At 37.5% G+C, this 26,833-nt stretch overlaps 1 protein-coding gene across 1 annotated transcript in view; it reads left to right on the top strand.

Annotated features, from left to right (window-relative positions):
- SOS2 (SOS Ras/Rho guanine nucleotide exchange factor 2) overlaps positions 1-26,833 on the top strand; it is a 107,364-nt gene that overhangs the window by 75,374 nt on the left and 5,157 nt on the right. Inside the window, exons 17-21 of the mRNA XM_021101439.1 lie at positions 3,128-3,245; positions 4,467-4,639; positions 8,078-8,194; positions 10,752-11,013; positions 11,525-11,566. Of these exons, the coding sequence (XP_020957098.1) occupies positions 3,128-3,245; positions 4,467-4,639; positions 8,078-8,194; positions 10,752-11,013; positions 11,525-11,566 (712 nt within the window). The remainder of the gene's footprint in view (positions 1-3,127; positions 3,246-4,466; positions 4,640-8,077; positions 8,195-10,751; positions 11,014-11,524; positions 11,567-26,833) is intronic.

Below are 26,833 nucleotides of genomic sequence, written 5' to 3'. Positions count from 1 at the left end.
ATTGATTGTAGTAGCAGAAAACTAGAAGCAAGCTGTATGTTCACAAATAGAACGAGTGACTATGTTATCCTGTATCTATGGTGTAGAGTATTGATCAGCTACAGAAAAAAAGTGAATAGGATTTATATGTATTGTCTGGAAAGAATAGTTGTGATATTTAGGGGGAAAGTCATTTAAAAAATCTTTGGAATAATGAGTATTATGTAATTTCATTTTGATGTAACAAGACAGAGTTGAACAAGCATGGAGAGGAGTATGGAAGGATTCTTTTCTTAACATTGTTCTTTTTTTCCTTTTTTTTTTGCTTTTTAGGGCTACACCCACAGCATATGAAAGTTCCCAGGCTAGGAGTTGAATCAAGAGCTACAGCAGCTGGCTTATACTACAGCCACAGCAATGCGGGATCCGAGCTGTGTCTGTGACCTACACAACAGCTCACGGCAACCACGATCCCCAACCCACTGACTGAGGCCAGGGATCAAACGCACGTACTCATGGATACTAGTCAGATTCGTATCCACTGCACCACAACGGGAACTCCCTTAACATTGGCTCTTACAGTGGATTGTGATTAGAGGGGAGTAGAGGGTTAAATTACTTTCATGTATGTATTTTTCTGTTTGGGTGTTTGCATTTTATTGATTTGTATGGACTTATGTATTAAAGATATTAATAGTCAAATATTAATTATTGTCTAATAGACTAATAATTTCACATCTCATTTAGAAAACTGAATATATTCATTTTGAGAGGTTAAGCTTTAATTTCTTAAAATGTCAAATATAAGACAATATAAAAATATGTAGATGGTATAAAGAATAGAAATACAAAGAACACCTGAGTATCTGCCATCCAGTTTAAGAACCACTCCCAATTCCATCTCCTTCATTGCCACTTCAGAACCAACTACTGTGCTTAAGTTTGTGCTTATCATTCTCTTACATTTTTCTGTAGTTTTATTCTTAGTATCTCTAAACAGTATGTTGTTTCATTCTGCATGTTTCCTAATTATATATGAATATAATTCATCCAAGACTTTTTTCATGCAACATTATATTCCTAAAATTATCCATGTTGTTTCTTACAACTGTAGTTCATTCTTTTTCATAGCTATATCATACTATAAAAATAACCTTACCAAAGTTTATTTACTATTAATTAATGATCATATGACTTATTTCCATTGTGGGGTGGTTATCAGGAATATTATCATGAACATTTTCTGCATATATCTTAGTATATAAGTGCACAAATTTCTCTTAAATTGTAGACCTAAAAGTACGATTATAGGATGATAATCTAGATAATGTCAAGTTGTTTTCTCAAACAACTGTACCAGTTTATACTCCTTCCAGAAACATGAGAGAGAGCTCTTAGTTGTTCTCCATTCAACCCTTGATATTATCAGTTCTTTTAATTTTTCCAGTCTCATGGTTTGGGGTTATAATTCCTTGATTTCTAATGAGTTTGAACCTCTTTTAAGATACACATTGTCTCTTTGTATTTTGGAAGTTTTAAAACTTTTTTTGGTTGAGTTTTTCTCATGAATTTGTGTGAGTTTGGATTTTAATTCCTAGTTAGTTATAGGTGTTGTAAATATCTTTTCAGATTGAAGCTTCTGTTTTCATCATTTTTATAATGTCTTTTGATAAAAACATTCTTAATGTCACATTTACTTATTTTTTCCTTTGTAATTTGTACTTTTTGTGTCTTGTATAATAGATGCTCCTCTGTTATCTTAACATTTTCTCTTTTTCATTTAGTCCTTAATCTAGCGGGAATTGAGTTTTGAGTATGGGGAGAAGTTGGAGTCTGATTTCATTTTTTGTCCTATTTGGCTAGCCAATTGATCCCACACATTTATTGATCCATTCTTTCCCCATTGAGCTATAGTGCTAGCTGTGTCATAAATTGAGTGTCCAGAATATGTGGGCCTGTTTCTGATCCCTCTGTCCTGTTCCTTTGATGTATTCAAGTATTCCTGTGCTAGTGCCAGATGTTTAAATTACCATATTTTTACATTAGTTCATGATAAGGTATAATAAGGCAGGTCTCCGCTAATCATTCTTTTTCAAGAGTGACTTGCTCTTGACCCTTTGCTCTTATAAATTTTAGAATCAGTTTAAGTTTAGGGTTTTTTTGAGTTGTAATTTTAATAGGAATTGTAGTGATCATAATCATTTATGAACTGACATATTTACAATAATGAGCCTTCCTAACTGTGGCCATAGTACATCCATTTATTTATTCATTTAATAAAGTTTTATGGTTTTCTTGATAAAGATCTTACAGCTCTTTTGTTAGAATTATACTGTTTTTATAATGTTTTCTTTATTGCTGATATGTAGAAATGCAGTTGGCTTTTGCCTTTTGGTTTTATATCCAGCAACATTGCTAAATTCTCTCATTAACATTCTATATGTTGATTTTTTTTTAAGGTTTCTTCATGGACAGTGATTTCTTCTGCACATATTGACAGTTTTTCATTTCAGTCCCTAGACATTTATTTATTTATTTTTTATCTATGATAGTTAGGTCTTCTGTATCATGCTAAATAAAAGTTACAATGCAGTCACCAAAACTTAGAGGAAATGAATTCTATCAAGTATAATGTATGCTGTCAATTTGTGTGTGTGTGTGTAGCTATCAGGTTAAAATAATAATTTTAATAAGAAAATGTAATAATGAAAGATAAAATAAATGCTTATTTGGTTTACTAAATTTTTGTTCAGTTCTTATCTTCCTCCAAAAGCCTACTCTTTACCAAAACTTTATTATCCTTAGCCCCCAAAGGTGTTTAAGTGGAAAAATATTTGAATGCCCTGTGATTATGTTTTACTCCTATAGCTGTAACTTGAAACTCTGGCTAATCAAGATTATAACTAATAAGGTTCTGAGGAATTTTTTATTATTTAATCTCTTATTTATATTAGAAAAAACTAAGTTTTAATGTTTTATATTTATAGATAAATCATTTCTAGCAAATGCAGATAAGAATACTACTCATCTCTTAATTTTAAAAAATTATTTTTCAAGTATTTGCAAAATTTAATAGATTTGAAAGCTCTGCATCTCTAAAACATGACTGAATTGTTAAAAAAATTATACTCAATTTATTATTTTAAAGGCATTGCAGGAAAGAAAAAGGAAAATTTTGGATGAAGCTGTGGAATTAAGTCAAGATCATTTTAAAAAATATCTAGTGAAACTTAAGTCAATCAATCCACCTTGTGTGCCTTTTTTTGGTAAGTTACTAAATATAGATATATATTTTGAGGGAGTGTATGTTACATAGCCAAAAGATCCCAACCTTTAGAAGCAAATTGTCCTGATTTTAATATCTGAGCACATCCACTTTTATCATAGCTGTCTATATTGATGAATGAAACTTAAATTCTATGTGTAAACTTTATAAAATGAAGATTATGGTAATTACCTCATGGAGTTGTAAAGAGCTCTGTGGGGGTCTCGTCTGTAGGAGCAATAATCTCATTCATGAGGGCTATCCCTCATGATGTCAACACCTTTCAAAGGCTTCACCTTCTAATTGTCACATTGGGCATTAGGATTTCAACATATGAATTTTGAACATTCAAACATTCAGCCAAAGCATACACCCCAAAATGTCTCCAGACAGTCCCAAATATCTGTCCTCTTGGGGACAAAATTGCCCCCAGTTGAGAGCCACTTATTTAAAAGAAGCAGCAATTAGGAATTCCCACTGTGGCTCAGTGGAAACAAATCTGACTAGTGACCAGGAGGACACAGGTTCAATCTGTAGCCTTGCTCGGTGGGTTAAGGATCCACTGTTGCCATGAGCTGTGGTGTGGGTCGCAGATTGGCTCGGATCTGGCATTGCTATGGCTGTGGCATAAGCCAGCAGCTGCAGCCCTGATTCAACCCATAGTCTGGGTACCTCTGAATGCCGCAGGTGCAGCTCTGAAAAAAAAAAAAAAAAAAAGGCAGTGACTATGAAAGAGGAACTAGAAACTTTCTTCATGTCTCAAAGTGAAGAATAATTCTTTTTCTAAGTCTGAATTTCAGACTTCGGAAGAGCAGAATTAGTTTATAAACCTGTGGTCCTATTAACTAGAATTGGCTTAAAATTAATTTATTGATGAGTAATCATTTAAGATCACTGGCATTAACTATTTATAAGTAAATATTAAAATGGTCAGATTAGATTTAACACATAAATTAGGCTTTGCAAATGAGTCATCCCTTTTATTTCATACTATTAATCTAAGAAATGGCAAATTAAGCTCTTTATAAACCCTAATTTTCTTTCAATTTTGAATTGTTTCTGTGTAAAAAAATATTCTTAATGTAGAATTAATTATTAAGTGTATCAGATTTTAGTAGTAGAACTGCTGGGTTATAGGATGTCTTTCAACTTTACAAACAGTTGTTTTCCCAAATGGTTAAGTAACCAATTTAAAAATTTTTTTAAATACTTTTTTTACTAGGAATATATTTAACAAATATTCTGAAGACTGAAGAAGGGAATAATGATTTTTTAAAAAAGAAAGGGAAAGATTTAATCAATTTCAGTAAGAGGAGGAAAGTAGCTGAAATTACTGGAGAAATTCAGCAGTATCAGAATCAACCTTACTGTTTACGGATAGAACCAGAAATGAGGGTAAATATTTTCTTTCCTGTCTTTAAAAGAAAATGTGTTAAAAACTCTGCCCTCTCTAAGAAGTACCATAATCACACATTATGTGGTATTTTACTATGAAAATAATGTAATGAATTAATAATAGGTAGAAATGTTGAAAATTAGATATTTTGCACTAACAATCTGCAGTTATCAGTGGTATAGGCAGTTTGTCTTGACACAATTGCTTCTTTGTGCAAGTGGTTTAACTAACACTTCCCAAAAGTGATTGACAAGATGGAATGAAAGAAGCTTTCTAATGACCGTGCAGGAAAAAGAAACTCTACTGTCACTGATTGATAGACATTTTAGACGTTTTCATATCCCAATATATACATTAGGTAATTAATCCATTTATAAGACTGTGTTTAAATAGGGGAAGGGATTGGGAGAGTGGTGTATCATATCATATATATCATATATCAATGTATGCTAGTAAAAATGATTTTTTAACATTCTCAATATTCTATTTTGAGCAATATTTTATTGGTTCTGTGGGTACTATAAGATGTAAAATATCTTCTAAATTAGAGTACATTATGGTGTTATATTTGTAGTAAGTGAATTTTACTGTATTATACTTATTTGAAATTCAGAGTATATTAGAATAAGTTCACTTTTTACATTAAAAATGGTGCTACACTTTGAGATGTAGTGTGCAGGTTGGGCATGTTGAGTGAAAATGGTTACCATTGCTCCCACCTCCTAAATTGTTAGATGGTAACTGTTCTTTGTTCCAAGTTCAAAATAAAGAACCCTAAAGTCCTAAGAAAGAGTGACCCAAAATACACCATTATGAAAATAGAGACAGATACTTTTTCTAAAGAAAATGGTCACCTGTTTCATCCCCTTCCCTCACCATTTAGCCAGCCCTCTGGGATGTGGTGCTTCATAACGTTAAGAAATGTTCTTAAAGCCCAGATTAGAGTTCACACAGTACTTCCTCCCAGAAATAATGTTAAATTGTAGTTAAGTGTAATGAAATAGTTCTTTTAGCATTCATGTCTCAGTAATTCCTAAGGGTTTTGTGGTCTGGTATAGACTTCCTACCATCATTTAAAGCATTCTTTTGAGGGTGAGGGGTAGAGAATGCTTTCATTATGATTGACCCAAAGTAAGTTTAAAATGTAGATAAATTAGCTATTCACTTTCAAACCATAGTTAACCAAATTAAATAGTGTTTAAAAATAGAGCAAAGGATGAGAAAGTCAAGATTATAACTTTATAAAAAGTCTTTCAGTTACTCTTGGTTCATATGATTTAATTAGCTAACCTGAATATTAGAACAAATTGTTGCAGTATTATTAAAGAAGTAATATAATTTTCTTGAATTGGCAGAATGTCTGAAAAATGGAAGAATTTTATACTAGAAGTTCTAAAGCTCGTTTTGCCTCTGCTGCTAAAGCCTAGAACTTATTTTTATATGTGCTTCTAAACCACTTCAAAATTTAATCAAGCTAAATCTAGTAATTTGCTTCTAAGGATTTTTTCTAAGAAGGTCATCAGAAACGTACAAAAAATTTTATATACAAAAAGGTGATAATAACAGTAACAATAATTATTATAGCAAAGAATTAGAAAGCACCTATATGTTGGAGTTTCCATCGTGGGTCAGTGGTTAACGAATCCAACTAGGGACCATGAGGTTGTGGGTTCAATCCCTGGCCTTGCTCAGTGGGTTAGGGATCAGGTGTTGCTGTGATCTGTGGTATAGGTTGCAGGCGCAGCTCGGATCTGGCGTTACTGTGGCTCTGGCGTAGGCCAGCGGCTACAGCTCCGATTCGACCCCTAGCTGGGAACCTCCATATGCTGCCGGTGCGGCCCTAGAAAAAGACAAAACAAAAACAAAAACAAAACAAAAAACCTATATGCACACCTAAAATAGAGATTAGTGAAATAAATTCTATTTATTTATTTATTTATTTATTTTTGTCTTTTTGCCATTTCCAGGGCCGCTCCCGTGGCATATGGAGGTTCCCAGGCTAGGGGTCTAATTGGAGCTGTAGCCACCAGCCTATGCCAGAGCACAGCTACGCCACAGCCACAGCAACGCCAGATCCTAGCCGCGTCTGCAACCTATATATACCACAGCTCACGGCAACACCGGATCCTTAGCCCACTGAGCAAGGCCATGGATTGAACCCGCAACCTCATGGTTCCTAGTCGGATTCATTAACCACTGAGCCACAACGGGAACTCCAATTTGTTTTTTCTTTTTTCTTTTTTTTTTGTGAAATAAATTCTAGAACACCCATTTAATGAAATACTATAGAGTTAAAATTTGTGTTAAAGTAAATAAACCATATGAAAAAAGTAACTGAATATTTTTAAAAGGTTAGAAACTATCTTGTGAACACAATTTTGCAGGAAAAAAATTGCAATGTATGTATATGTGAATGTATTCACACATATGGTTAAAACATTGGAAAGATATTCCAATAATAAAATGTTAATAGTGAGATCTCTAGTTGGAGATATTGTTTATTTTTCTTATTGCACCTTGTTAAATGATCTAAGTTTTCTACTTAAATACTTAAATTAGAAAATCTTTTTTTGTTTTACTTTTTTTTTTTGTTTAAGACTAGTTTGGCTGCACATAGAATTTTGAGTTGACAGCGTTGTTGTTTCAATTCGGTTTATTTTATTTTATTTTATTTTTATTTATTTATTTATTTATTTTGTCTTTTTGCTATTTCTTTGGGCCGCTCCCGCGGCATATGGAGGTTCCCAGGCTAGGGGTCTAATCGGAGCTGTAGCCACCAGCCTACCCCAGAGCCACAGCAACACATGATCTGAGCCTCATCTGCAGCCTACACCACAGCTCACGGCAACGCCGGATCATTAACCCACTGAGCAAGGGCAGGGACTGAACCTGCAACCTCATGGTTCCTAGTCAGATTCGTTAACCATTGTGCCATGACGGGAACTCCCAGAAAATATTTTTTAATAAAGACAAAATTACTTTGCTAGAGGCTAGCACAAATATGTTTAAGTTTGAAATTATTCTTAAAATCACTTTTCAATAGACTTTAACCCGATTTATCTCTACTTTTTTTCTAATCATCAAAGTTTCATTGTGGATTATACCTGTAATACTGTGCAAGCACTTTTGGTAGCTAGCTTATTGCTGATGATCATTTTGTTGTTACAAAGAATCAGAATGTTAACTGGGTGATACTGAGCCATTAAGATGGTAATGATGAAAACCTGTTCATCTTCTTATTAGAACTTTAAGACTAGAATATACAAGTTTCATGGAAATGATATGGTTTTATCTGAAAATAGTTTGGAATCAGTAAACCTTGGGGACTTTTCAGACATTAGGATCTATCTGTTAATCTGTTGATATGAATTAAACTGATGAAGTAAACGTTTGAATAAAATTAAAATATGTACTTATGGATATATATTTCATTCCAGAGGTTCTTTGAAAACCTTAACCCCATGGGAAATTCTTCTGAAAAAGAGTTTACAGATTATTTGTTCAACAAGTCACTAGAAATTGAACCCCGAAATTGCAAACAGCCACCTCGATTTGTAAGTCCATTACAGTTTTGGAAAAATTTGTTTTTTAAAACAATGTTGGGAGTTCCCATGATGGCTCAGTGATTAACAACCCCAACCAGTATCCATGAGAATGCGGGTGTGATCCTTGGCCTCACTCAGTGGGTTAAGGATCCAGCATTGCCATGAGCTGTGGTGCAGGTCACAGATAGGTGTCGGATTCTGCATTGCAGTGGTTGTGGTTTAGGCCAGCAGCTGTAGCTTCCATTCCCTAGCCTGGGAACTTCCATATGCCGCAGGTGTGGCCCCAAAAGACCAAAAAAAAAAAAAATGTTATCTTTAATGTTCAACAGACTTATTTCCATTAAAATTGTAATATACTTGAATAGCTATTTTTAAATGTTTTGGTTTGCATTATTATACTATTCTAAAGTTACATATAGGGTGGGGGGAAATGTCAGCATTTTAAAAAAATTTGGTTTATCCTTTATCTTAATGCCACTTAGCTATCCATTTTTTAGAAAATTTTTTTGTTAAAGTATAGTCGATTTACAATGTTGTGTCAGTTTCTGCTGTACGACAAAGTGACCCATTCATTCTTATATACATTCTTTTTCTCATATTACCTTCCATCATGTTCTATCACAAATTGGATATAGTTCCCCATGCTGTGCAGTAGGACCTCATTGCTTATCCACTCCAAATGCAATAGTTTGCATCTACTAACCCCAAACTCCCAGTCCATTCCACTCCATTCCCTTCCTGCTTGGCAACCACAAGTCTGTTCTCTATGTCTGTGACTCTGTTTCTGTTTTGTAGATAGGTTTATTTGTGCCTCATTTAGATTCCACATATAAGGGATATCATATGGTATTTGTCTTTCTCTTTCTGACTTAACTTCATTTAGTATGAGACTCTCTAGTTGCACCCATGTTGCTGCAAATGGCATTATTTCTTTCTTTTTCATGGCTGAGTAGTAGTCCTTTGTGTATATGAACCACATCTTAGTCCATTCATCTGTTAATGGACATTTAGGTTGTTTCCATGTCTTGGTTGTTGTGAATAGGGCCACTTTGAACATAGGGGTGCATGTATCTTTTTTTTTTTTTTTTTAGGGCTGCACCTACAGCATATGGAAGTTCCCAGGCTAGGGGTCAAATTGGAGCTGCACCTGCTAGCCTACACCACAACCACAGCAACACCAGATCCTAGCTGTATCTGTGACCTACACCATAGTTCATGGCAACGCCAGATCCTTAATCCACTGAATGGGGCTAGGGATTGAACCTGCATCCTCATGTCAGGTTTGTTACCACTGAGCCACAGCAGGAATTCCCCCATCTATCTTTTTGAATTGTAGTTTTGTCTGGATATATGCCCAGAAGTGGGAGTGATGGATCATATGGTAGTTCTGTATTCAGTTTTCTGAGGAACCTCCATACTCTGTTTTCTGTAGTGGTTGTGACAATTTATATTCCCTCTGACAGTGAAGGAGGGTTCCCTTTTCTCCACCCACTCTCCAGCATTTGTTATTTGTAGACTTATTAATTATGGCCATTCTGACCAGTGTGAGGTGGCACCTCATTGTAGTTATTGGTCCATTTTTAATTCTTCCTAGTATATGGGGAAAAGCCGTGCGAAAGGGGAACCTAAATGACAAGTAGCTGATGGAACAGAAAGTGAAAAGACCTGGGAAGGAATAAGGAGATATATTATGGTTCTTCTGGCTTGACCATGATTCTGAGCACCACTCTTCGTAGTTACCACTGGAACCCACTTCTTTCCCTAAAATTTTCCACTGCAGTTTCTTGCTGCTCTTGGGTTTTCAGTGACACCAGAAGTAGTAGAAGAGCACTTCTAAGTAGCTGAAAGCAAGCATGATGTGGAAGGAGGTAAAACATTTATAACCCACCAACTTTAGGCCAGGCAATTTCATGTTATCTTATCTCCACAACAACTGTATGATATTGATCTTACTTTCATTTTACAAACATAAAAACTGAGGCTCAGAGGAGATAACTTTTTCGAAGCTGCTTAGCTAGATATGGGTACGCTTGAGGTTTTAGCTCAGGTTGTCTGAATTTTATGCATTTTCATTAGGTTATTACCACTGTGAGAATTTTTTAAAGGGACCTAAAGTTGAAGGTGGGAGACAATGATAGCAATTTTTTCCAAAGACTTTAAAGTGCCATTGTAGAGGTGGGTCATTTATTATTAGGAAGAAGAAAAGGTCTTTTTTTCCCCTAAAGCACCTACCATAATATGTTGCATATATTATGCCCACAGTAAATATTTTAAAATTGATATCATTGTCCTAAAGTTTAGGTTCAAGTGTTTGGGGAGCAGACTGTTGTTTTCAAACAGATTTTCTTTCTGCAGTATGAAAAGAGGTTTTCTTATATTCAAGTCTAGCTTAAAATCAAGCCAATCAAATCCAAAGTGTTCTAGTAGAATGTTACATACGGTCCTTGCAGAGTGGCATTTATTGTAACTCTTTTAACTATATGCTAAGTATTAGTAAGATAGTGCTAAATCATAAAATATAAAGTACATGCAAATTAGTAATGGTAATTGTATTTGCTTTTCCTAGCCTAGGAAATCAACTTTCTCTTTAAAATCTCCTGGAATAAGGCCTAATACAGGCCGACATGGCTCTACCTCAGGTACTTTACGAGGCCATCCAACACCATTAGAAAGAGAACCATGTAAAATAAGCTTTAGTCGGATTGCTGAAACAGACCTTGAATCAACAGTGTCAGCACCAACCTCTCCAAACACACCATCTACTCCACCAGTATCTGCTTCTTCAGACCTTAGTGTGTTTTTAGATGTGGATCTCAACAGTTCCTGTGGTATGTATTTGATATAAACTATTTGGCTAAAAAAAAAAAAGGAATCTCATGTTTCAGATAATTCTTTTCATTATTTTAGTGAGGAAATTGTATTATCCTTTGCAGACTATATTAGTATGAAAAGCGACATCTAAATATGAAAATAGTGATTAACACAGGGGAGTAAATATGATTTGTGCATTGTTTTTACACTTTGTTTTCTAATTCATTCAACAAAGATTTATTTAGAACCTTTTGGGGCCCCACTTCTACTCTAAAGGGAGCAGTAGACAATGAAAAAGAGAATGAAACCAGTAAGTTCTGTGAAGGAAATTTAAAAAGAGACTGATAGGGAACTATTTCTGCTGAGAAAGGAAAAATATTCCTGGTACAAAGTATACCAAGTTCATTCTTTAAAAACTAACACAGCAAAAGATGTTGATGAAATTCCGGACTCTGTATATTAATATATATGTTACTTAAAGCAAATATTTTAAAAATAAAACCAAATTAATTTTTCTCATTCCAATAGGAAGCAATAGCATCTTTGCTCCAGTCCTCTTGCCACATTCAAGTAAGTAAGAATTTGAGTTGAGTCTAATGAAATGACTATAAAGATAATAATTGAGTGATTAAAATTGTATGTGAATATTTTTGATTTTAGCAACATTTTAAAAATTTAAGAAACAAATGAAATTCTTACAAATGAATTATTTGCTTACAACTAGGTACTGTTTAAACTCTACTGTAGTTTGTTTTCATTATTTTCTAACCTATCTATGTTCCAGGGGTTGTATGACATTGAACAAATTCCTTAGCATCTCTTAATTTAAGAATCAAATGAGACAAGTATGTAGAGCACCTAGCATACTGAATGAGCAGCGATTTCATAGCAGTTGCCTCTCCTTTTCCCCACTACTTCTGATTCATTTTCCTGAATGGATAATACTATGTTAATCAATTTCCCAAGATAGCCTTGATTACTTATTTCTTTTCATGAGCCTTTTAGATTAAAGCAGCATTTCTGCTTTTAACTATCTGCCATTCTTAATTATATCATGACATAAATACCGTCACCTCAGAGTTCCCATTGTAGCACAGTGGAAACAAATCCCGCTAGTATCCATGAGGATGTGAATTCAATCCCTTGCCCTGCTCAGTGGGTCGGGGATCCGGCATTGCCATGAGCAGTGGTGTGGATCGAAAACTCTGCTTGGGTCTGGTGTTGCTGTGGCTGTGGTGTAGGCTGGCAGATGTAGATATGATTCGACCCCTAGCCTGGGAACCTCCATGTGCCGTGGGTGCGGCCCTAAAAAGCAGAAAAAAAAAAAAAAAAAATACTGTCGCCTCTTTTCCTGTGGTCATTTATCTAAAACAAAATAACCCAAAGGGACACAGCAGCTTCAGGAATAATTCCCATGGAGAACTTCTGCTTCTATCATAGTAAAATGTGTATCATTTAGATAGTATCAAGAGAGTGCCTGTTTTGTGAGAAAAGTAAGTTTATTCTTTTAAATATTTAATTCTTTTTTTTTTTCCTTTTTAGGGCCACACCCAAGGCACATGGAAGTTCCCAGGCAAGGGGTCAAATCAGAGCTACAGCTGTCAGCCCATGCCACAGCCACAGCAATACAAGATTCAAGCCACATCTGAGACCTACACCGCAGCTCATGGTGACGCCAGATGCTTTACCCACTGAGCAGGGCCAGGGATCAAACCTGCATCCTCGTGGATACTAGTCAGGTTCATTACCACTGAGCCACAAGGGGAACTCCTAAATATTTAATTCTTTAATTTTAAAATGTTTATCATGATGATATATGTGTTGAAAAGGCAAATACTGCTAAAAACTTGAAATTAACAGAGGAGTTTTCTACCCCGTGTCTCCTCACCACTTTTCCTGTTCTCCAGTGATACTTCCACATTTTTAAATTATGTTTTTATATTTCTCTTTCTCTTGAATCATTTATTTTAGGCAGTATTTACCTGTTTCTTTCTGTGATATATGTGTATTTCACTCTTTAGTATATTTACCACATTTGGGGAAAATATTATTCATTGCTCAGTCAAAGAGTGTATATTATGATGATGCTTCATTTCTTATACAGCTGTGTTTCCTGAAGTTAAGAGTAGCTTCATTAATCGTTAGGATTTTTGTTTGTTAGTTTTTTTTAAACCTCTGTTGCTAAGTCCTTCCACATCCTCTTACAGCACAGTTTTCCATTAAGTCAGACCATTTAAGGAAGTTTTCAAGATTTTTTTTTTTTTTTTTTTCTTTTTTGGATGCCCCTCAGCATATGGAGATCTCAGGCCAGGGATCAGATCTGAGATACAGTTGCAACCTACATCACAGCTGTGGCAGTGTCGGATCCTTTAACCCACTGTGTGGGCTAGGGATCAAACCTTCATCTTGGTGCTGCAGAGATGCCAATGATCCCATTGCCCCATAGCAGGAACTGCTAGCAGGAATTTTTTTTTTTTTTGCTTTTTAACTTGGAAACTTCCTTGCTGATACTGTGTTATCATCCTGCTCCAGTTAGGACTGGTTGCTATCCTGTCCTCTGACCCAGCTGAAATCCTTGAACTTTCTTTTGTTGTCATCCCAGAAATTCCCTTCATCTCTCTCTCTCGTGTTGGATCCTTATTTTGGTAGGTACATCCTCCGGTAGCTACTTGAGAAAGGATACATAGAATATAAGTTTTTAAGTTCTTACATTTCTGAAACTGTAATTACACATTTAATTATTAATAGTTTGGCTGGATATAGAATATTAAATCATTTTCACTCAGAATCTTTAAGGCATTTTCCTGCCATCTTCTACCTTCCATACTTCCTGTTTAGAAATCTGATACCAGAGTTCTCGTCGTGGCTCAGCAGTAATGAACATGACTAGTATCCGTGAGGATGCAGATTTGATCCCTTGCCTTGCTCAGTGGTTAAGGATCCAGCATTGCCATGAGCTATGGTGTAGGTCACAGATGTGGCTCGGATCTGGAGTTGCTGTGGCTGTGGTGTAGGCTGGCATCTGCAGCTCTCATTTGACCCCTAGCCTGGGATCCTCTATAAGGGCAAAAAAAAAAAAAAAAAAAAAAAAAAAAAGTCTGATACCATTCACTCATAAACTGTTCGTGCATAATTTTAAATGCCTATTATATGCAGGCACTGTTATAGGTATGAGAGAAATGGCACTGAACAAAATAGACAAAAATCCTTTTGTCAATAACCTTACATTCTTTTTTAAATTATTTTTTCAGATTATAGGAGTTCTCTCTTGGGCACAATGGGTTAAGAATCTGACTGCAGCGACTCAAGTTGCTGTGGAGCTGCCATTTTGATCCCTGGCCCGTGTAGTGGGTTAAAGGACCTGATGTTGCCACAGGTGTAAGTCACAGCTGTGGCTCAGATTCATTCTCAGACTAGGGAACTTCCATATGCCGCAGGTGCAGCCCTAAAAAGAAGAAAAAGTTATAGTAGATTTATATCATTGTGCTAATTTTTGCTGTACAGCAGTGTGACGTAGTTATACATATGTATACTTTTAAAAAAATTCCTTTCCATTATGATTTATATTAGGAGATTGGATATAGTTCCCTGTGCTATACAGCAGGACCTCGTTGCCTATCCATTCCAAATAAAATAGTTTGTATTTACTACCCTCAAACTCTGTTTAGCCCTGTCCCTCCCTTTCTCCCCCTTAGCCACCACAAATCAGTTCTCTGTATCTGTGAGTCTGTTTCTGTTCTGCAGATGGGTTCATTTGTGCCATATTTTAGATTCCACACGTAAGTGATATCATATGGTAGTTATCTTTCTCCTTGATTTATTTCACTTAGTATGAGAATCTCTGGTTGAATTCATGTTGCTGCAGATGGCATTATTTTGTTCTTTTTTATGGCTGAGTAGTATTCATTGTGTATATGTAATCTGTTCATATTAATGGACATTTAGGTCGTTGCCAAGTCTTGACTGTTGTGAATAATACTGCAGTGAATATTGGGGTACATATGCCCCTTTGAATCACTGTTTTGTCCACATATATGCCCAGGAGTGGGATTGCTGGATCATATGTATAATCGTACATTCTTAATCCTCTTTTTTTGAAAACTGGAGTTTACTTACTGTAGTAAAGGGACCCAAAAATACAGTGCCTTAAATGAAATAGAAGGTTATTTCTCAGAATAGCCAGGGCAAGTAGACAAGTCTGCTTTATAAGCTAGCAGGGCAATCCAGGATGCTCAAAACGTGAGTTCCATCTCTGAGTCTTAAGCAACTGATTCAAGTTATTACCCTTTTCCTTCCATCAGGAACATGGAGGGCAAGGAGTTTTGTTAAAAAAAACTTGATCTGGGAGTTGTGCATATCACTCTTGCTCTCATCCCATTGGGTAAAACTTAGTCACATGGGCACTGCTACAAGGGAGGCCTTTTTGTCTTGCTAAAATTCATGGCATTCTCTTACTAAAAGAAGAAAGAGAAGGGTGTGCTGGAGGACAGAAGTCTCTGCCACATTATATTCAAGGAACTTTTAGGATCTTTTCTTTATTTGTAATGATCTATATATATTCACAATGATCTACTTTGATGTGGGTCTTTTTTCATTTTGTTGCCTATTTAATGAACTATGTATGTATGTATTTATGTATGTATTTAATGGCTGGCCCCATGGCATATGGAAGTTCCTAGACTAGGGATCAAATCCAAGCTACAGCCGCAACCTGCTCTGCAGCTGTGACCTGTGCCATGGCTAGGCAATGCCAGTTCCTTAACTCACTTCACTGGGCTGGGGATTGAACCTACACCTTTGCAGTGACTTGAGCCACTGCAGTCAGATTCTTAACCCACTGCACCACAGTGGAAACTCCTTAATGAACCTTTTATATTTAGAGATTCACATCTTTAATTTCTAGAAATTGTTCCTGTATTGTTTTGTTAATAATTTCTTCCTTGCCATTTTCTCCGATTTCCTTTTTGGAGCTTCTTTTCCTTACTGTACATCCTAGATTAATCGTCTGTTTCTTATCTCCTATTGTCCATCTCTTTGTTCTGTTTTCTGGGAGATTTCTAGAAGACTACAATAGCGATAGCACCAGATCCTTAACCTGTTGAGCCAGCAGGAAACTCCATGCTGTTATTATATCATCCTATTCTGGTGTCATTTTTCAGTTTTTTGGTGTTTTTTGTTTATTTGTTTGTTTTTTGTCTTTTGTCTTTTTAGGGCCACACCTGCGGCACATGGAGGTTCCAAGGCTAGGAGTTAAATTGGAGCTGCAGTTGCCAGCCTGCACCACAGCCCACAGCCACAGTAATGCCAGATCTGAGCAGCATCTGTGACCTACACCACAGCTCACTGCAACGCCAGATTCTTAACCCGCTGAGCGAGGGCAGGGATCGAACCCACAACTTGATGCTTCCTAGTTGGATTCGTTTCCGCTGGGCCACGATGGTAACTAGAAAAAGTCCCTTTTTCAGTTTGTGAAAAAATGTTGTTCCTGGGGAGTTCCTGTCATGGCTCAGCGGAAACAAATCCAACTAATATCCACGAAGATGTGGGTTTGATCCCTGGCCCCACCCAGTGGGTTAAGCATCTGACGTTGCCATGCTATAGTACAGGTTGAAATCTCGGCTGGGATTTCATGTTGCTGTGGCTGTGGTGTAGGCCAGCAGCTGCAGCTGCCATTGGATCCCTAGCCTGGAAACTTCCACATGCCACGGGTGCGGCCCTAAAAAAAAAACAAACAATTTGTTTCTGGTATTGTTTCTTCTCTGAGTTTCTTTTCTCTATTAGTTATGGTCTGTTGTCTTCCATATTGGAGGCCTTCCTTTCTTGTTTGGTATTCTTAGCTTTCTGTTCATATTTTAGAGCGAGGCAGTATAAACTGATGGGAAGTGCTATACATGGGCAGAGCTTGTTGACTTGTGCATTTCACTGTAGAGTAATACAGTGATGAGAATTTTTTTACTTAGGTAATCCCCAAATGTCAGAATCTATGAGACCTTTTCTCTAAGAGTATTTAGTTTCTCCAAAGAAAGATCTCTGGATCTTCTGCCTGAGAGGTGTCTGCATTTAGTTGAAAATCTGTGTTTTCAACACAAACAAGTATTCCCAAGTCTAAAATTTCAATTGTCCAGAGAATAAAAACCCCAGCTTTCTGCAGTGGTAGAAACATGGTGGTTTCCTGGCCTAAGTAGAGAATATGGATTTGGGTTCTACTTGCCCCTTATATAGACTTAATCATGTCTTACCTTTTCATACCAATGCCTTCCACTGTCCAAGTGCCTTTAATTCCTGATCCCTCTTTTGGTTCTATGGGGGTAAATATGCTGCTGTTTGTTGGCCCCACTGACTGTAGACATTTGGGCTTCATCTTCCTCCATTTGTCTCCTTCATGTACCTTGTAGTCCACATTCATGTATTAAAGCTTTGGGATTCAGATATTTCCTGGCTTCACTGAAGTTTGTGTATGTTTCTTACTTCCCTTGTTGTTTAGCAGTGGAAATATTTTTGTTATATATGTTAGTTCCTAGTGTTTCTGTAACAAAGCACCACAAACTGAGTGGCTTAAAGTCTAGTTCTCGTGGCTGGAAGCCCTAAATCAAGGTATTGGCAGGGCCATACTCCCTCAGCAGTGTGTAAGATAGAATCTTTCCTTGCCTCTTCTGGCTTCTGGCATTTACTGGCAATCTGTGGCATCCTTTGGTTTGTAGATATATCACTTTGATCTCTGCCTTTATTGTCACATGATCATCTTATTCTTGTATCTCATTGTCTCTTCTGTTTTATTAAAGACCCAATCATACAGAATTAGGGCTCACTTTCATCCTAACTTGATTACATATCTATAAAGACTGTATTTCCAAATACAGTCACATTTATAAGTACTGGGGTTAGGATTTGTTGCGGGGAGAGGGGACGTACAAAATTCAACCCGTAACACTATGTCGTTTTATTTTTAGGTTTTTTTAAATTTTTTAGAAAATATAATGATTTTTTTTTTTCCATTATACCTGGTTTGCAGTGTTCTGTCAATTTTATGCTGTACAGCAAGGGGACCCAGTTACACATACATGTATAGATTCTTTCTTCTCACATTATCATGCTCCATCATAAGTGACTAGACATAGTTCCCAGTGCTACACAGCAGGATCTCATTGCTTATCTATTCCAAAGGCAATAGTCTGCCTCTATTAATCCCAAGCTCCCAATCCATCCCACTCCCTTCCTCTCCCCCTTGGCAACCACAAGTCAATTCTCCAAGTCTATGATTTTCTTTTCTGTGGAAAAGTTCATTTGTGCCATGTATTATATTCCAGAGATAAGGGATATCATATGGTATCTGTTTTTCTCTTTCTGACTTACTTCACTCAGTATGAGAGTCTCTAGTTCCATCCAGGTGGCTCCAAATGGCATTATTTTGTTCTTTTTAATGGCTGAGTAGTAGTCCATTGTGTATATACACCACCTCTTCCTAATCCAATTATCTGTTGATAGACATTTAGGTTGTTTCCGTGTCTTGGCTATTGTGAATAGTGCTACAGTGAACATGAGGGTGCATATGTCTTTTTCAAGGAAAGTTTTGTCCAGATATATGTCCAAGAGTGGGATTGTTGGGTCATATGGTAGTTCTATGTGTAGTTTTCTAAGGTACCTCCATACTGTTCTCCGTAGTGGTTGTACCAGCTTGCATTCCCACCAACAGTGCAGGAGGGTTCCCTTTTCTCCACACCCCCTACAGCATTTGTTATTTGTGGATTTATTAATGATGGCCATTCTGACTGGTGTGAGGTAGTATCTCATGGTAATTTTGATTTGCATTTCTCTAATCATCAGGGATGTTGAGCATTGTTTCAAGTGCTTGTTAGCCATCTGTATATGTTCCTTGGAGAAATGTCTATTCAGGTCTTTTGCCCATTTTTCCATTGGGTTGTTGGCTTTTTTTGCTGTTGAGTTGTCTAAGTTGTTTGTATGTTTTAGAGATTAAGCCCTTGTCCGTTGTATCGTTTGAAACTATTTTCTCCCATTCTGTGTGTTATCTTTTTGTTTTTGGTTTCCTTTGCTGTACAAAAACTTGTCAGTTTGATAAGGTCCCATTGGTTTATTTATGCTTTCATTTCTGTTGCTTTGGGAGACTGACCTGAGCAAGCATTTGTAAGGTTGATGTCAGAGAATGTTTTGCCTATGCTCTCTTCCAGGAGTTTGATGGTTTGTTGTCTTATATTTAAGTCTTTCAGCCATTTTGAGTTTATGTTTGTGCATGGTGTGAGGATGTGTTCTAGTTTCATTGATTTGCACCTGCTGAAAAGACTGTCTTTTTCCCATTTTATGTTCTTGCCTCCTTTATCAAAGATTAATTGACCATGGGTATTTGGGTTTATTTCTGGGTTATTTATTCTGTTTCATTGGTCTGTATGTCTGTTTTGGTGCCAGTAGCACACTATCTTGATTAGTGCAGCTTTGTAATATTGCCTGAGGTCTGGGAGGGTTTGCCTCCTGCTTGGTTTTTGTTCCTCAGAATTGCTTTGGCAATTCTGGGTCTTTCGTGGTTCCATATAAGTTTTTGGGTTGTTCCTTCTATTTCTGTGAAAAATGTCATGGGTAATTTGATAGGGATTGCATTGAATCTGTTGATTGCTTTGGGTAGTACGGCCATTTTCATAATACTAACTTTTCCCACCCAGTAGCATGGAATATCTTTCCATTTCTTTTTTAAATTTAAATTTAATTTTTTTTATTTTTAATATAATGATTTTTATTTTTTTCCATTGTAGCTGGTTTACTATGTTCTGTCGATTTTCTACGGTGAAGCATGGTGACCTAGTTACACTTATATGTATACATTCTTTTTTCTCATCTTTCCATTTCTTTATATCTTCTTTAATTTCCTTGATGAATGTTTCTTAGTTCTCAACATTTAAGTCTTTTACCTCCTTGGTCAGGTGTATTCCCAAGTATTTGATTGTTGGGGGGTGCAATTTTAAAAGGTATTGTATTTTCGTATTCCTTTTCTAATATTTCACTGTTAGTATACAGAAACGTGACTGATTTCTGAATGTTAATCTTATATCCTGCTACTTTGCTGAGTTTGTTGATCACTTCAAGTGTCTTTGGGTTGAGTCCTTAGGGTTTTCTATATGTAGTATCATGTCATCTGCTTACAGTGACAGTTTTACGTCTTCTCTTCCTATGTGGGTGCCTTTTATTTCTTTCGTTTTTCTAATTGCTGTGGCTAGGACTTCAAATACTTATGTTGAATAACAGTGGTGAGAGTGGGCATCCTTGTCTTGTTCCAGATTTTAGTGGGAAGGCTTTCAGCTTTTCTCCATTGAGTTTTACATTTGCTGTGGGTTTGTTGTAAATGGGCGTTTATTACATTAGGGTATGTTCCCTCTCTACCCACTTTGGTAAGAGTTTTTATCATGAATGGATGTTGGACTTAGTCAAATGCTTTTTCTGCATCTATTGAGATGACCATGTGGTTTTTGACTTTTCTTTTGTTAATGTGGTGTATGATGTTGATTGATTTGCATATGTTGAACTATCCTTCTGAACCTGGGAAGAAGCCCACTTGGTCGTGGTGTCTGATCTTTTTTATATGTTGTTGGATTCGGTTGGCTAAAATTTGTTGAGAATTTTTGCGTCTATACTCATCAAAGATATTGGCCTATAGTTTTCTTTTTTGGAGGTATCTTTGTCTGGTTTTGGAATTAGAGTGATGGTGGTGTCACAGAATGTCTTTGGGAGTGTTCCTTCTTCTTCCACCTTTTGGAAAAGTTTAAGGAGGATGGGTATAAGTTCCTCTTTGTATGTTTGGTAGAATTCACCTGTGAAGCCATCTGGTCCTGGACTTTTATTTGCATGAAGTGTTTTTATGACATATTCAATTTCATTTCTAGTGATTGGTCTGTTCAGTTGATCTGTTTCTTCTCGATTCAGTTTTGGCAGGCTGTAAGTCTCTAGAAAGTTGTCCATTTCTTCTAGGTTGTCAAATTTGTTGGCATTCAGTTGTTTGTAATAGTCTCTCATGGTTTTTAGTGTTTCTGTAGTATCCATTGTGACTTCTCCTTTTTCATTTCTTATTTTGTTTATTTGGGTTTTTTCCTCTCCTCTTCTTGGTGTGAGTCTAGCCAGAGGTTTGTCAACTTTGTTTACCTTTTCAAAGAACCAGCTCTTGGTTTTACTGATTTTTTTTCTATTGTTTTTTGAATCTCTAATTTATTGATTTCCTCTCTGATCTTTATGATTTCCTTCCTTCTGCTGACTTTAGGTTTTGTTTGTTTTTCTTTTTCTAATTCATTTTGGTGGTGGGTTAAGTTGTTGTTTGTGATTTTTCTTCTTTTTTGAAGAAGGGCTGTCTTGCTATGAATTTCCCTCTGAGCACCGCCTTTGTGGCTTCCCATAGATTTTGAGTGGTTGTGTCTTCATTATCATTTGTCTCGAGGCATTTTTTTAATTTGTTTCTTGATTTCCTCATTGACCTGTTGGGTTTTTTAGTAGCATGTTGTTTAGTCTCTATGCAGTAAGTTTTTCCTCAGTTCTTTTCCTGTGGTTGATTTCTAGTTTCATGCCATTGTGGTCAGAGAAGATACTTGGCATAATTTCTATATTCTTCAATTTGTTGAGGTTAGCTTTGTGCCCCAGTATGTGATTGATCCCTGAGAATGTTCCATGTGCACTTGAGAAGACTGTATATTCTGACTTTTTTGGATGTAATGTCCTGAAAATGTCGATTAAGTCTAACGTTTCTGTTGTGTCCTTTAAGATCTCTGTTGCTTTACTGATTTTCTATCTAGAGGATCTGTCCATTGATGTGCATGGGGTGTTAAGTCTCCCACTATGATTGTATTCTCATCAATTTCTCCTTTTACGTGTGTTAGTATTTATTGTAGGTTTCTGAGTGCTCCTATATTAGGGGCCTATATATTGATGACTGTAATATCCTCTTCTTGAATGGATCCTTTAACCATTAAATAGTGTCCTTCTTTGTCTTTCTTTATGGCCTTCATTTTACAGCCTATTTTGTGTGATAATGAGTATTGCAACTCCTTCTTTCCTGTCTTGTCCATTGGCATGAAATATCTTTTCCCATCCCCTCACTTTCAATCTATATGTGTCCTTTGCCCTAAGGTGAGTCTCTTGTAGGCAGCAGGTTGAAGGTTTTTCCTTCTTTATCCAGTCTGCCACTCTGTGTCTTTTGATTGGAGCATTTAGTCCATTGACATTTAAGGTGATTATTGATAGATATGTATTTATTGCCATTTTAAACCTTGTTTTCCAGTTGATTCTGTGTTTCTCTTCATTTTTCGGTTGGATGATTTCCATTTATTTTATGCTTGAGTACTTTTTAGTTATTGTGAATGTAATGTTTGGTTTTGATTTGTGGTTGTCCTGATTTTTAAGTATGTTAACCCCTTCCTGTATCTGCTTGCTTTAGCCTGATAGTCATATAGGCTCAAACACATTATTTAAAGAAAAAAAAAAAAAGAGTCTATATTATCTTACTTTCCTTCCCCACATTCTATGATTTTGATGTATTTTTTTTTTAAATATCTTCATGTTTAGATCTGCATGCTGCCTTATTTAAGTGATTGTTTTCCATTTGTGGTTTCCTCCATCCTAATTCTTTGGTTTTTTGTTTGTTTGTTTGTTTGTTTAGAGAAGCCCTTTCAGTATTTCTTTTAGAATGGGTTTAGTGTTGCTGTACTCTTTTAGCTTTTGTTTGTTGGAGAAATTCTTTATTTCCCCTTCTATTTTGAATGATATTCTTGCTGGATAGAGTATTCTAGGCCACAGATTTTTTTCCTTTCAGCACTTTGAATATATCTTGCCACTCCCCTCTGGCCTGTAGTGTTTCTGTAGAGAAATCAGCTGATAGCTATATGGGGGTTCCCTTATAATTAACGCTTTGCTTTTCTCTTGCTCCCTTTAGAATCCTCTTTGTAACTTTTGCCATTCTTATTATGTCTTGGTGTGGGCCTGTTTGGGTTCAACTTGTTTGGGGCCCTCTCTGCTTCCTGTATCCTGATATCAGTTTCCTTTAGATTTGGAAAGTTTTCAGCCATATTTTCTTCAAATATATTTTCTATCCCCTTTTCTTTTTCTTCTCCTTCTGGAACTCCTATTGTGCGTATATTGGCCTGTTTTATATTATCCCATAGATCTCTTATATTGCTTTCATGCTTTTTCATTTGGTTTTCTGTCTGCTGTCCTGATTGGGTGTTTTCTATTTTTCTATCTTCCACGTCACTAATTCATTTCTCTGCATTATTCCTTCTGCTCTTTATTGCCTTTAGCTTTGTTTGCATCTCTGCAAATTAATTTTCTAGTTTTTCTTGGCTCCTCCTTATATTTTCTTATTTTTTCTAAAGGAATCTGCACTACTATTCATATCCTCTCTTAAGTCCTTGATATTCGGCCTTAATTCCTTCTGTATTTTCACTGTCGCCCTTTTGAATTCAATGTCTTTCAGGATGCAGAGGTCTGTTTCATTGTTGACTACTTTAGGTGAATTTTCCTGTTCCTTTAACTGGGAATGGTTTCTGAGCTTCTTCATCTTGCTCGTGTTTTTCTGTGAGTTCGGGGAAGCCAAACTGTAGTCTTGTAAGGCTACTTCTATGCAAGAGCACCCCTTTGTATTTTGGGGGGTGTTACTATTTATTTTTGGTGTGGGAGTTTGAATATTTGCTGTCTCTTTCTTTGGTGTGAGCAGGCTGTTATCCCCAGGATGTTCAGTGTGTTTTCAGGAGAAGGAGGCAATGGGTAGGGCCAACAGTCAGTGCCTGGTCATTGGGCTCTTACCAGCAACAAGGACCTTCAGGAAGTTGGCATAGGCAACTCCTAGTTGCAGAGCCCTGGGAAGTGGTAATGAGCTCTAGGCAGATCTACGAGGACCAGAGCATTTGGCAGTAGCAGCAGCAGGGTGTTTGAGTTCCCAGGGGAGTGAGAGCAACAACAGCTTGTATTCAATTGCAGTGCCCTCCTCTGAGGTGATTAGAACTGCAGGTGGTGCCTGTCCAGGGACCCCTGTTGGTAGCGGGCCATGACTCCCTGGAGTCAGTGATAACTGTAGTGGTTTGCCCCCACCACCTGTAGACCTTGCATGAAGCAATCCATCTTACTTAGCCCACATAGAAGGTGCTGCATAGGCTGCTCTTAGCTGCAGGATCCTGGAAAGTGACAGAGATCAGGCATTTGGGTACTGCCCATAGTATTTGACAGTGGCAACAGCAGGGAGGGTATGTTCCCAGGGGTTCGAGTGCATCAACAGGAGGTGTTTGGTCACAATGCCCTCCTCTTTGGTGCCCTTGAGGTGAATGGTGCTGCAAGTGATGTCTGTTCACGGACCCCTAGTGGTAGCAAGCCACTCCCACCTCTGGAGCCAGAGATAACTGCAGTGGTTTGCCCCCGCCTCCTGTAGACCATGCAAGAAGGACCTCGTCCTGCTTAGCCCCCACAGGAGGTGTTGCACCAGCTGCTCCTAGTTGTAGGGTCCAGTGACCAAGTATTTGGGCACCACCCAGAGCGTTTGGCAGTGGCAGCTGCAGGGCGGGTGTGTTCCCAGGAGAGTGAGAGCAACATCGTATGGTGCTTGTTGCAGTGCCCTCTTTTTTTCTTTTTTGCCAACCCCTGAGGTGACAGGCCTGCAGTGGTGGCAAGCCACGCCTCCCTCTGGCCTTTGAGCCGACTCCTGAAGTTTGTCCCTGCCGCCTTTAGATCATCAAGAGGCATCATGTCGCACTTAGCCCCCTGATGCCCTTAGCCCACACAAGAGGTGCCTGGCCATCAGTGCCCTGCTCAAGTAGTGCCTGGTCTCCCATAAATGAGCAAGAGGCTTCTCGCCGCCCATAGCCTGTGCCAGAGCTGCCCTACCTTCTGAGATCCCTCCGGCACGTGCACTCACACACACTTGGGTGCAGGAAGTTTCCTATGGCGGTCTGCCCCTCCTCCTCTTGCTCTCCCCAGCAATGGCACCTTTCCTCTCCTGCAGGTGTGGACCTTCTCCCGAGTTCCCTCTGCTCTGGCATTCTACTCCCCAGCCAGTAGCACACCACTTCCCCACCCGTGGTGTATTGCTCCTTAGCCCCTTAGGTTGTCTCCACACCGCCAACCCCAGTCCTCTCCCCAGGACTCACCTCTAGAGCCTAAATCTCAGTGCCCAGTGCCACCTGAGCATCTTAGGCTATGGTCCTAGGCCAGTGGTTCAGATGATCTGTGAGGCTCTCATTCTGCTTTGCCATTCTCAGTCCAGCTGCTGCACTTTTCTCGGGGACTTTAAGGTCCCTCTGATTTGGCTGATCTTTCCGTCAGTTAGGTGGCTTCCCAGGATGTGGGTTCCTTTTCTCCTTCACTGCTCCCTCTCAGGAATGCTAGTCCTGTCCTGATCGCTTTTCTCTCTCTCTCTCTTTTTTCTTTTGTTCTACCCATTTATGTCAAGAGTTTCTTGCCCTTTTTGGAGGTTTAAGTTCTTCTGCCAGCATTCAGTTGATGTTCTGTACGAGTCATTTTATATGTAGATGTGTTTTTTTGATGTGTTTTTGGGAGAAGATGAGCGCAACCTCTTATTCCTCCACCATCTTGCTCCTCCTCCTCCACTATGTCATTTTAGAACCAGGAGTTCTAGACATTATTCTGAACGGTTATTATTAAAATACACTTGCCATGTGATAAAGAAAATTTTATTTTGAATTTTAGTAGAAAATACTGAGAATAACTGTATAAGATTCTGAATACCTGAAAGAAACTCTAAGTATGAGATGTGCTCACATAGGAGATAAACAGCAAGACTCCATTAACAGTGGACGTGAATAGACAGTTTACATCTAAGTATGAGCAAGCCTGTGTTAAAAGGTGCTCTCATAAGTAAGGTACCTTACTTATCCCTTGCAGATTGATGTATAGTGTGATCCTTTTGGAAAGAAATCTAAAAACAACATAACAAAGCAAAATATGTTGACACCCTTTGGTCTTATTCATTCAATAGCAAATTGATTATTTTGTACCAGCTACTCTGCTAAGTACTAAGGATTCAGTGGCAAACAACAAAGACAAAGCTTCTGCCTTTGTTAACACCAAATGCCAAAAAATTTTTGTGAAGAAAATGTATACATGAAGATCACATTGTTCATCCCACTCTCTTGGTTTTTTTCTACTTTACTTTTAGCTCCTTAGTTTCTCTTGCTGGGTCCTCTTCATTTTCCCAACCTATTAATATTGGAAGGCCCTAAGCCCCTGAATCTTTTTCTTCTCACTCACTTGGTGTCTCATTCAGTGTTGTATCATCTATATGATGATAATCCCCTAGTTTTTTTCTCTACCCTAAACCTCTTTCTTTACCTTGAGACTTATCTATTCAATGACCTATTCACTATCTCTATTTGGATATCATCCCCTCTAAAGTCGTCCCTCCCGTTGCCTCTTCTTCTCAGTTGTAATCATATTTGTCTAATTTTTTAGGCCAGAAATATTAGAGTTTTCCTTTACTACTTTTTTTTTTCTCTTACCCCAGATGTGATCCATGAGCAAGTCTTATTTACCTTCAAAATATATTCAAGACCTAACCATCTTAACTGCTACCGTCCTGGTCCGAGCAACCATAATCATTTACCTGGCTTATTATAGTAGCATCCTGACCTCCCACCTTCCACACTTCAGTCTGTTTTCAGTGCAGCAGATAGGTCTTTTTAGTATGTAGGTTAGACTTGTCGCACCTATACTTAAAGCCAGTGGCTTACCAACTTTGAGTAAAAGCCAAAGTTCTTTCAAAAAGGACTCATAAAGTGCTATGCAGTTTGGCCTCCTTTGATCTTTCAGACTTCATCACCTACTGTTCCCTCCCATCACTCACTC

This window comes from Sus scrofa, chromosome 1, assembly GCF_000003025.6.
Source record: "Sus scrofa isolate TJ Tabasco breed Duroc chromosome 1, Sscrofa11.1, whole genome shotgun sequence".
NCBI classification, from domain to species: domain Eukaryota; kingdom Metazoa; phylum Chordata; class Mammalia; order Artiodactyla; family Suidae; genus Sus; species Sus scrofa.
Note: the sequence above shows the minus strand (reverse complement) of the source record. Positions and strands in the feature narration are given on the sequence as shown.